The following is a 13,160-nucleotide window of genomic DNA, read 5'->3' on the forward strand; positions in this document are numbered from 1 at the left end:
AATGTGTAAGATGTCTGAATGAAAGTTCTGACTGTCACATAAAAGCTTTATATTTCTGACTTTTGGTCAGTTTGAAATTTGCTCTTTCATCACAATAAAGCATTTTGTGTTTCATTTCCTTTGTTTTATTTGTGGGATTTTTATTAACTAAAGATTTACTGTCAGATCTCCTAAATACTAGGTAACCAGTACAGTTCAACATTATTATAGTGATTTTATGAGTGAGATGCACAAGTCACTTGTCAAATGTAAAATAGCAAATAAATGCCAGAATACCAATTTACAGAGTGCCCAGTTCATAATTCTATATTCATTATACATAGTATATTAGTTAACTTTTATTCATTATACAAGAGAAAACTTCTCCACAAAATTTCAAACTGTTCTATTCAGAATTTTTATGTATTTTTATTTTTCTAATACTGGATTTGGTCCTGTAAAATACTGGATCTCTAGAGGAATCTGAAGTTCAAATCCTGTGGAGTGCTGGAACTAACCTTAAGTTTGTGCTAGTTCCAGGGAAATGGCATAAAGAGGAGCAATTTCCTACAAACTCATCTGTGTTTACTGTTCATACACAGAACAACACATGTTAGACTACTGTGCCTTTATGAAACAAAGGAGATCATCAAAATTACTCCCCTAAAAATGTGTAGGTCTATAAAAAAATCTGCTCTGTACCAGATACTCTGCTAACATACTATTTATGTTTCCATGAAAACAATTTCTTTCCTCCTGCCAAAGGGCATATTTTCAACTAAAAAATTAGTGTATGTTAATTACTGCTGATTAACTGTATGTTTTCTCCTAATTAATGTCTTTAAAAATGGTTTAAACCACTAAAATAGTCTTTCATCAGAAAATTAGTCTTTAGATGTCTTATTCTGATCTGGCTGATCTTATTCTTGCCTACAACAGCTAAATGTCTTTCTTCATTATTACTGTTGTGAAAATGTAATGCAGGAGGATTAATAATTTCTAAAGTTCTTGAAAAAGCCAAAGGTTGCATGTGCAAAACATTGTATGTTATAATCAAAGTGGTTGACGCTTTGACAAGAAATCTTTTAAAAACACAGGGGAAGTTAGCAGCACTTTATATTTAGATACCAATTGCAATGGAAGGTAAAATAGCATGCTTCATTGTCAGAAAATGCCAGATGAAAGCAGCCGTTCATCTGGGCACTGGAATGATTCAGACGGTGATAGGTACTCAGTGAAGATGTAGCAAAGAAGAAAACAAAGAAACAAAAATAAATAGCATTAATGGCACTGAATGCTATACTGCTTCAAAAATTACTCATGGATACCTTTAGGTCCACATTCAAGTGAAACGTTTTGTATGATTTGGAGTGCCTAATATGTTACTTAGCAATAAGCTTGAAAAGCACACAGATTTCAGACTCTGATGCTATCAAGTGTGCATTGATGGCTTCATAGTCCAAAAGACAAACAAAGCATAGCCAGTAAAAGAAGGAATGATAAAATATTCTTAAATCACTTACTTGTACTCGTGTGACATGTAGGTACATTATACAAGCAACTAGGAAGCATATGCAGAACACCAGGAGGACAAGGACTATGGTACTCCTAAAAGCAAAATACAGTAAAAGTAATTCAACCCAACTTAGTAGTAGATATGAGAACAAACAGCACAGGCGTCCTTCTGAAATGGTGTTGGATGAGTGCTGGAGGATCTCTTCCCTCACCCTTACTGTAAAGCTAACCATTGTAGGGAAAAAACTCACAGTGAAATACACTTCTCTCAAGGATGAGAAATCAGTAAACATTCCTGTACATAGTACCCACTCTGACCACAGCAAGGAGACCAAATCATCTAAAAAAGTCACCCTTACAGGGTGTCAGGAGAGACGCTTCCTAATTTTAGACTAATGCAGGATGATATGGAAAGTGGAGAGTGCAACCCAATTATTTGGCCTTGACAGCTGTGTAACAGCTACCTGGTGCTTTTCCCTTCTAATCTCTCCTTCTCAAAGATTCTGAAATCAGAGGCTAGTCAAACCTGTTACTTATCAAGTCAAATAAAATCAGAATGGACAGGTCAAATAAAATCAGAATGGACAGCACTCACTTCTATTGACACAGAGCAATTCCCTTCTTTTGATTTTTTTTTTTCTCAAATGGTAAGAAAAATCTTAGCTTTTGCAAAGATGCTGTAGTAAGTCTTATAATTAAGACTTAAATCTTCCTTCTTCTGGTCTTTCAAAATGAGAAGAGGGATACAGGCCAAGAGCTTCCATCCTCCAGCAAGCCAGTGTTATTGGAACAGTACTTTATAGATGTGAGCAACCTAGCAAAAATGAATCCACCAGAGCTGGTGCTTTGATTTATGTTCAAGTGCAGCTTGGCCCCATGCCAGCCATGGAACAAGGCCATATAACAGCAACATAGAATGATCTTCATACCCTCCTTTCTAGTCTTGTGAAAACAACATGTATGTTGCCCTTAATCTTGAAAAATTTACGTTTTCTTGTAACAGTAGAAGAAAAACAGCACTATTCTGTAGTAAAACATCTCAACATTTGATTTTGATTTAATATTCATATAAGAATTTATGTAAGAATTTATCAATACCCAAACAGAGAAAATGCTGTTGTATAGTATGTTTATCTAGAACCAAGAAGGAACTCTAGATGCTGTCATAATGTGGATTCTAAATACAAGTACTAATAGATAGCAGACTCCCCTACATTTTAAGATAACTGTCTTGTATTTAGGATATAACATGCAAGATGTATTTAGGATATAATATGCAAGAAGAAGATGCAGGGGACTGCAACAATGTCTTTCAAGGCAGCAACAGACAACAAGTGCTGAGTGGGACCCTGACAGATATTTGGATTGGCACCAGTAACAAAGGGTTACACTGCTGTTTTTGCTTTTCTTTTTGTTTATAATTCAACCCAGCATAAGATATTAGCAAGGTTCATAATCAAGGTTTTTAGTGGTTATGCTATATGTGTGCATCCATAACTGAACAGCTAAAGTCAACAGAAACATAGACTTTCTTCCACCAACCACAACTAGGGATATAATTGTGTCCTTAGCTGTTTTGCTGAGATGAACACAGAAATTGTGAAAATGTCAAGCCTATTGCATTTATGTTTTTACGCAGCAAGTGACTATCTTACAACAATTGTCTTTAGATTTTGAACTTCCTTCTTGGAATACTGTGATACATGTCAAACACCATTATTATCACCTATTCCACCGTAGTAACACATGACATGTCTTCTCTTGGCTTTTGCATTCCTAGTCATATTTACAACTACTTTTGGCAACTGAGTAGTTTAGAACTCCAAGTTTTGTGGAGAGGAGAAATTTTCTGATACTTCCAGAGTTTTAGTCTAGCTCATCATGGTTCCATTACTGTCACAGCAAGGAAAGAGCCAGGGCAAGCTTGTAGTTTTGCTGTCTAAAGCCACTGCTCACAGACACACTGGAAGAGAGAATTTGCGACTGTTCAGTAAGAGGCTTTTCTAACTGGCCCAGTGATGAACCAGTCCATTTTCCTGGCATGCAGTAGTTATGTCTGGTGTTTCCACATCTGTTATACAAGAGCTTAAGCTGAATATCTGTCTATCTGTTTTTTAAGTGATTCCTACTTTTTGTAAATGTTAGCAACTACCATAGTACACAATTCTTGGAAACTCATTCTACTTTCAATGACACTAATGCTCTGTCTATCTTTGCTTTAAATTGCTATGTAATGCAGCTGGGCCTTACTTCAGAAGTAGGTGAAGGTGTTTTCAACTGTGCTCCAGTCAGTCAACAGAGGTTGTTAGTATGGAAACTACATGATTTTTGTAAGTGATTTTGAATTCTTCAGGTGACAGGTATCACATTAAAAATTATATGGTGACTTATCAAAGTAAAAAAGATTACTTTCAAACTTTCAGTTAGAAACAATAGAACCATATAAGAGTAAGCATTGTTCTGACTAGAGATTTGTGAAAATGAAAGATTGGATTCAAAATTGGATTTTCAAAAGTATTACTCTGTGGCCAGTTCTATTTCCACTGAAATCCTAATAATTAGTAAAAGTGAGTGAAGATTATTTTCAATGTTTAGATATTCTCATCTAGAAAAAAAATACTATTTTTTTTTTTTATAACTTGGAAACAATTACATCTACTTATAACTTGTAGATTTGAAAATTACATCTAATATTTTTTCTTTAGTAAGCATTTACATAGAACTGGCAAAACTTGAATTAATCACTACATTATATCACTTAACAATAAGTACCAACACCCCTCCCCTCACCCGCAATATTTGGTTATATCTGTCTTAGTGCAGCCCAGACTGCAACTCAGGTAAGAGTGTTTCCATCAATATTTGAAGTAGCTAGTTCAAAGCCAACACAAATTTAGAAAAGCTGCTGTAACATCTGTGTCTGCAGTGTAGAAAACCTTTAAATTAAAAATCTTTAGCAGATCTTGGTCTTTTCAACTTCCAAATAAATCTTTCCACAAAGAAAGAAAACAAAACAAAAGAAAAGAAAACATCAAAACCGAAAGAGACCAGGGAAGAAACCATTTTAAATAAGGTATCAATGACGTTGAAATTTTGGATGTCCCATACCAGGAAGAGTTTAAGGCCGACTTTGGGCAATCTGGTCTTGCAGTAGGTGTCCTTGCCCATGGCAGGGGGGTTGGAACTAGATGATCTTCAAGGTCCCTGCCAGCCCAAGCCATTCAATGATTCTATATCATGGGTCATTTGGATAAATAGATGAGATAGTCTGAGGAAAGATCAACAGACAATCCCCTGTTTGAGCAGCTACTGGCTTTGGTGCTTATTGTCATTTCCAGAGACAGGAATGTTTTGATTTTGTGCAGGATGCTTGAAGATGTTCAACTTCAAATTATAATAGCAAAAGACAGAAACTTACTGTGGTATTATTAAAAGGTAGACAAGGCCAAATAAGGCAGCTAGAATTAGTGAGAGAACTACAGCACTGGTGAAGTATTCATCCTGAAGCTGGTGGTACTGTTAGAAAAAGGAGGAAATGAAGACAGTGAGCATTTTATACAAACCCTGCCACCCACAATTAACCATTCTCAGCAAGAAAGAGCTATAAACTAAAATAGAACAAGTCTCTTCCCACTTTGCAAACATACAAATAATTGTTGTTTAATTCTCACAAAAAATGAATGAGGCAGTTCTATGCAAGATCTTGCTTGATAGCCTTCTTTCAGTTTTTTGTTGGCCTAGCTGTTTAGTTTTCACCCTCGAATTAGTCAAATCTGCATTAGACCCAGGCATAAGTTTATCTTCTGGTACAAAAATGAGCCAGTCATTTCAAAGCAGAAGGAGAAGGAAATCCCTCCTTCCTCCACCCCTTGGTACTGCCTTCAAGGAGCGTTGTCACCTCAAACACTCAGGATAGGATACTGATGGGTACGCTGGAGGCAAGTGCTACTGGGAGATTAGGTTCAGTTTTCAGCAATTATTGTCCCTGATTCCAGCTACAGTCCTTATAACAGAAGAGTTTTGTCAGAAAGATCCAAATTTCAACCTCATTTATATCATAAAAAGCTAGAATTCAGTTCTATCTGTTAGAGTAACACTAAATTTACACAAAAACACTCCTGACTAGGATGTGATTATAACCTCAGAAAGCAAGCAGTTCAGTAGAGATACACACACGCCAGTTAAAATCAAAGGAAATTGAAGCCATGATTCCACATACTCTAACCCTGTGATGCTAGTATAGGAATAATATACTGCATCTTGCAAGATACAGTATTTTCTCAGGGAACAGAGTTTACAGCATTTAGTTTAAGATTATAAAATACACATACTACTGTCATAATGGCTATTCTCATGTCTAATTTGAAACATATACAAGTGTGAAATACAGAGCAGCCTGGAAAAACACATTAATTGAATTAAAAAAAAACACAACAGACAAACAAACAAAAAGTCAGTTCCAGGAAGTTTTGGATTTTTTAAACCTTGTGTTGCAATTTAAAGGAAAAAACAAACAAACAAACACGAGCAAAGCTAAACATATGAAAGACAATTTTAAAGTTCTAAATATTCCCAAAAGACACCATACAGTTGAATCAAAATATTCCCTTCCTTCAGTAAACTTCACCTGCCATATGCAAAATAAAGTTCTTACTTCAAAAGCAAACAAAATCAAATAATAAACACTATGGGAACCTGAAATCAAAGATAAAGCTCAAGACTTTAAAAAATAAATAAAAAATGGGTCCAATGGGGCACACAGACTTCTATCTTCAAATAGTACTCACAGAGTATCTTAGACTATGATGTGACTTGCAGTGGAAAAATGAATTAAATGTTACCACCAAACTAATCCAAAACTGTATTACTTTTGCTTTTAAAAAAAAACAAATAAACCAAATGTTTCTATTTTTTGAAACAAAACAGTAATAATAATAATAATAATTAAAAAAAACAAACATAAAAGGTAGGAACAAACAGTTCTACTTTGATAACTCTTCCTATATATGTATTTATGTGCTTCTGGAGGAAGTCCACCACTTTCAGCACAGTTATACTGGTATGAGGTCAGAACCTTGCCCAGAGATTTAAGCTTTTCTTTGTTTTATAGGATGGATTGGATCAATCCACATCAGGCTACATATGCAGAGGGAAGCATCCTGCCTTCCATGAATGCCATTCATAGCCAATGAATAAGTAGGCAGCCACATCACCATGAGACAGCATGAGAAGCTTGATGAGTAGAAAGATACTGATCTTTCTTCTCCCTTCCAAGTGCTTCCATAGAAGGTGAAGATAATTTGGCCTTCTTAGCTAAAAGATAATCCATCAGATTACTTAAAGATAGTGAGTAGAATTTAAATATTGTCTAAAAAAACAACAGCAAAAAAATGCTAGTTGGCTCACAGTCAATGAAATCAGTAAAAATAATTTTAAAAACACTTACTTTATTTTCACGCTCAATTTGTTTATATTTCAGGGTAATGAAGTTCAAGTCAGCCATCTCAGACTCAGTTTGACGGGCCTCTATCAAACGGCTGATGTATCTGTTTACTCGAGTTCCAGGAGTGTTGTATACGACATTGGTAGAAAAAGAGGAACGATTCCTGAGTTTTTCAGAGGCTGTCCTTAAAGCTCTCCTCTGTAGCAGAAATTAAGAAAAAAACACAGACTTTTATTAACATTGACATTTACTGTGTTCATATTATCCCAAGTTTACAGTCAGTATGAGGAATTCATTAAGAAAAGCAACTACAAAAAAAAAACTCTTTAGGTGAAATCCTGATCTCTTTAGAATTGATGATCATATTCCCACTGTGTTCCAGGATTTCAATCCTCATCAGCAGAAATCTTCTTTACATACTCTCCTGAGACTTCTTTTCCACTGAAGAGATAAACAGTTTTATCCCAAAGTCACTTTACCTAGCAAAATCATTAGAAGTTTTATCTTAATGAAAGACACAGAGCCCTGCACATCTTAAAGATGTGACAGCCATGCTCTTCATGACACAAGAAAAGTCCTACTGGCCAAGACCACCAAGGTGTCAACATATATTTGGAAATAAAATTTTCCATTACTTCTTGCATGATGACCATATATGACTTTGGAGGATCAGAAATCTCAGATTTTCCTATTTGTAACTCACATTAGATCTCTCTTGTTAAGATCTCTTTAGTATGCACTTTTAGGCCACTTGCACATCTGGATGGAGCAGTTTAATAAATTATCAGAGCTAAACTGCTCCTCACTGGGGTTCATACCTTCAAGGCTGACATAGCATAACAGGAAAGATGATCCCTCAAAGTCCTTGTCAGTGCAAAAGCTCTATTGCAGAGCATATCTGAAAGGAATTTTAGACAACGTGTCTCACAGAGAGAGTTTAGAACACTCACAGAGATGGTGAGCAGCATCTCAGCTACAATGGTGCTAACCTTCAGTTGAGGGCATTGCAATTCAAGCCACTATGGTTAGATCTGCACTAGTATGACTGTCCATGTATCAGCACACACTGAAAGGATTAGGGCTTTCACAAAACAGACTTGTAACTTCTTAATTTTTTAACATAGAGTGATAAAGATGTAGGCCAATTGTGCAAAACAAACAAACAAACAAACAAAAAAACCACAACCCAGTCATATAATAATTAGCATTTTGAACAATTAGCATGAAGAATAAGGTATTGAGTATTCTTTTCAGCTTAAAAAGGGTCAAGCCTCACTTCCCAAATGGGTTTTGACAGCCCAGCTCACTAAAGTTGAACTTTTAAAATACAAATAATATAATATATATATATAATTATATAATATATATAATGTAATATAAATGTAATATAATATAACATGTTATATTACATTATATATATATACATAATATTATATATGTGTATTATTTAACATCTGCGGAGTTCAGGAAGAGTATTCAACACATTAGGAAATGGTGAGTCTGGTCAGGGAAAAGGACTCCATTGGCTCAGTTTATAATCAGTAGAGTCTGTCAGCAAGCTGTTATAAATTTCTCTCTTCACAGCAGTCAATACTTAATAGCCCACTCTTTAAAGGATATATTACAAAAATAAATCCTTTTAAACCAGATGATAAAAAGAGGTGGTGCTCGTTATTTAAGTAATTCTGTAGGAATGGCATTTTCCTGTCTTACTCCACCGAAAGTAGTTGTTGTAAGATCCTCATCATTGAATAAACAGTGGACTACAACTGTAGTCCTGTTTTGTTGTCTCCATATATAGAAAGTAGTTTATTAATCAATTATGAAATATAAAAAATATTTTATATAATAACAAATTGAAATATTTTTCTTCAAACTATCAGATCCTATTACTTATGAAGTTGAATGTGGTGTAAGAAGTAGTTATTTCATCATGAAAATTAACTGTATGGACATATGTGGATTGGAGCTTTCAAATCCAATCCTCTGCTTTTATTTAACCATAACAGAAATCTTAATTTGAGAGTCATACAACTATTCTAAATATTTCTAACCATAAATTTGTTCTGTTGCAGAACATCTTTCAAACAGGCCAAAATCTACCAGCTCTCCCACAAGTTTATATGGAAACTATGTGCTGTCAGGGTATATTGCCAGGAATTAACAGTTTTGCTGTTCATAAAGATAAAAAAGTTAACATATAAATTGCTTAGGGTGAGGCAAAAATATCTGCTGGAATTTTTAATAATTTGAATTTAAACCACAGGGATGAGCACATAGGGATGAGCAAAACAGCTTTCTTTAAGAAAAATAAAAATAATTTAAAAATGCTTCTTTGCTTCAAAATTTGAAATGGGAGTAAACAATGAAATAAACACTGTTAACTATTACTCTAAAATAGGGTCAAAGTTACTGTGCTAAGTCAAATTAGGTGTTGCTCACAGTTAATTACTTAAGTCTCTTATTTTTTCTTCTGTTATTATTTCATACAGTAAAGTTATATGATGTATTATCTACGATCAAGAATAATCCTGTCTCCTGGGCTGGTGTGTATGTGTGTATCTATGTTTGCCCAGACTGTTAATGACAATATTTTTATCTATAAATCCTAAATAAAAGAGAGCCACGGACCAGGCCAAAAGTCTGTCTTGGAGACATCTACACAGGGTAGTTCAAAACAGAGCAAGGTGCAAGCTAGCACTTCAGCAGTGTGAACAGTCCAGAGAACAGTGCCTGAGCATACTGCCTGGTCTCCTATTTAGATGGCGGAGGAGGCCTCTGGGGCAGGCTGGGAGTATGTGGGAATGCCTTGTGCATGGCATGGGGTTGCGTAACCACAGCTGTGCCCTCTTATGCAAGTGGAGCTGCACTTGTGATATTACGTCTTACAATTCAGGTTGGATATTAGGAAAATGTTCTTCGCTGAGAGGGTGGTCAGGCACTCAGTCTTCCCAAGGACAGGGTCACAGCACTACACATGGTCTGATTTTTGGGTGGAGCCAGGAGTTGGACCTTGTGGGTCCCTTCCAACTCAGAATATTGTATGATTCTATTTATATTACTCAGAAATAATTAAATATATACTGCAGTAGTGTGTTGACTTTAAAGTCTTTATAGACAAACCTTGCTTTAACTGATTAGAGGACTGATAGCTCTGAAGAAACTCTGGATTGCAACACAGTGCGTTAATATTAAAAACATGTATCACACTCCATGTTAAAAGTGTATCAGGTACAAAAGCTTGGAATATGGAATATCTGGTTCAGACAAAGAAAGCATTTCAGAACTTCACTGTATATGTTCTCACATGAAAAACAAACAAGCAAACAAAACAAAAAAATACAACAACAAGAATAACACATCAGAACCCTGGGAAAACCATATCTGGATTTTCTGTGTATACTACAGTATTTATACATATATACACATTAGAATCATTGTAGAGAACTGCATATGTTTCAAAGACTATGTGTGTTGCCTTTTTAAAAATACTCAAAGAAAAGCACTAATTTACAACTGAAAAGCCATACCGAAGTCCCTGTATTGGCCTATTTCAAAAGTGAATCTGGAGTTTCTGAAATTCTTCACTGAAATTGTGTTTTAAAGAAGCTAACAGGATTTTCTCTTTTTCCCCCAGAAGAAACACATGCGCATGTAAAATACAAACTAGAAAAGTTATAATTCTTTAAGTAAGATTTAGATTGAATCTTCAGTAACTGCACATAATTCAAATAATAATAATTAAAAAAATAAAACAAGAAGTGGAGCAGTCAAATACAAAATGAATTGCTGATTCCAATGCACACGTTTCTTGCTTTGGAGCACTGGTAGAGCAGCATATACAATATTGCCACCTGCCGGCAAAGAGAATAGGAAGGGCAAGTCAAGTCTTCAAATGTTTTTTTTTTTCTCCATAAATTTCTGATAGTATACCAGGATCTACTAGCATATAAAACAATCATGAGTTATGGCATTAAAAGCTATTCAAAAGTAAGAAAACTGTATTTGATAATTAGGGACTTGAATATTTTTATTAGGGACTTAAAGGGTTTTGTTTACTAAGCAGTTTTTTTGCTTTTTAGAGAACCACCTCGAGATATAAAATTATGTTCTTATTTTGCATCTGCTGCTATCAGTGTCAGACTGTGGTGGACTCATGATGCAAAAGAGCAGCTCTTGGTAATTGCATAAATAGCCTCAGAATCTCTAATTCCTTTGAAAGAAGCCCTTAATAAAAGCCATGTAAGACACCTGTGCTGGTTTATTCAAGAGGAGCTCCAAATGTAAGACCTGGTATAATTAAATTTTGTCTTTAGTGTGAGATGACTGCATGTATTTCCCATTGCTGTGGTCATTAGATAGCTCTAGCCGCAGCAGGAACACATGAAGCAGCTGGCCAGGCCATCCCACAAATACTCAGAGCAGGTCTGCTTTATGTGACCCTGAAACCGATACTTAAAGAGTCCATATGAATTACCTTATCGTCATCCTCACACGTCATGACATTGGAGAAAGGGATCTCTGCTTTGAACATCTTACGACAGTGCATGAGCTGAACAAGCAGATAGCAGACTGTCTTGAACTTCATTCTTTTGGCAGGCTTAATGTCTGACAGAATCAGTCCAGGAAATATCTGTTGATCAAAAAATAGTATTTATAACTGTCATTAACATTCCCATACATACCTGCAGATATCTGTATCATCTAGTGTTTAGAACAAAGCAGTAATCTGATCAAGAAGCAATGCATTTTGATAAACATTACATATTTACATATGAAGACTATTAATTTTTTTTTTAATCTAGTACATAAAATCTATTATACAGAATATTTAAACTTATAGTTAACATTTTGGGAATAGTTACATAGTCTACATAGAAATGTAGACTATTAAAAATAATGACAAATTCATAAAAGAGGCTACATTTTTATTTCTTTAAACTGAAAAAAAAATCTGGAAATAGAAGAAATATTTGGAGGAAATTAACATTCTTAGTAAGTTATGTTAAAAATATGATTGTCTCATTCTTATTTCCTCATTTTTTTAATTCAGACACTGGTAAACTCATTAAAATCAGAAAAGGATTGCTTTTGCTTAAAAGATACATACATGCCCCAGAAAGAGATTGTGACACACTGAAATTATACCTTAAATCTCATTTCTTCAAAGTATGAAGCATTATACCACAGAGAATTATTCTCAAAGGGTTGAGTATAATTTTTCCATTTTACAACAGAGCTCACAGTTCAGCAAATAGAAATATTTTCTTGCTTAACTTAACTTTTCAGCATGTATTTAACTCTTGCTGACTTTAGTAAACCTCTAGTATGCATTCAGATGCTTTCACAGATAGAAAAAGAGTAATCCTTTATTCTGCCCTTAGCATTTATACCAATGTTATTCATGCTTCTGGCATGTAAAATATGTAAAGCAGCTTCATGGGAAATGTGGAAGGACCCCATGCCACGACAGAATGGGAATTTAAGCTTGTAAGATTAACCTATTCTGGAACAGCAAAATAAAGAAGTAGCAGCGGATTTGGTCTCTAGCACTCCTAAATACAGAAGACAGAGCAAATCATACTGCAAAATTCTTATTTAAATGTCCTAAACCTCACAAATGACACTGCGGCTTTGCTGTCTGGTTCTCACAATGCTATGATTTACTGAACAGTTTACATCATTACTTAATTGTCAAGGAATGAAGAAGTATGTATTATCTGTAAGCATTTGTTTAATGCATGTTTTCAAGGATATCTAAATTAGAGAGATGGAAGTAAATGACGCTATGCTTATATTTTGAATGGCATCTCAGATATTAGTTTGCTATGCTGTTTAACACACAGTTAAGCACTTGCACTTTCTAGAGAATCAAGAGTATATCCTACTGGCCTACCAATACACTGTTTAGTGAGTTACACTGTTCACGAAACACAAAAATGAATTGTGTGTAAATACTTGAACATTTTTATTAACAGATGGATATGTTACATATGTTTATATATGTATAGATATATATGGCCTGTTTCAAATGTGGAAAGGTTCTTATGTGTGCCTATGTACTTTATTGTACACTGAAAATCTGATTAAAGCCAGCTAATATTACCAGCACTGTAGTGCACAGTCATCAACTGGAATCTAAAAGGACACTAGTGTGTCACTTGATCAAATATAGTTCAACATAAGTCTCTGTTAAGAGGTTCCTAGTATGAACTCTTTTCAG

The 13,160-nt window shown here is 34.8% G+C and overlaps 1 protein-coding gene across 1 annotated transcript in view; it reads right to left on the reverse strand.

The window, feature by feature from the left end:
• The window catches only part of ADCY1 (adenylate cyclase 1), a 162,296-nt gene that overhangs the window by 24,726 nt on the left and 124,410 nt on the right, over positions 1-13,160 (reverse strand). The window contains exons 8-11 of the mRNA XM_082752455.1: positions 11,415-11,570; positions 6,941-7,135; positions 4,913-5,010; positions 1,503-1,587 (exon numbers count right to left, since the gene is read on the reverse strand). Of these exons, the coding sequence (XP_082608581.1) occupies positions 1,503-1,587; positions 4,913-5,010; positions 6,941-7,135; positions 11,415-11,570 (534 nt within the window). The remainder of the gene's footprint in view (positions 1-1,502; positions 1,588-4,912; positions 5,011-6,940; positions 7,136-11,414; positions 11,571-13,160) is intronic.

Source organism: Aythya marila (assembly GCF_965140915.1).
Source record: "Aythya marila genome assembly, chromosome: 2".
Classification (NCBI taxonomy): domain Eukaryota; kingdom Metazoa; phylum Chordata; class Aves; order Anseriformes; family Anatidae; genus Aythya; species Aythya marila.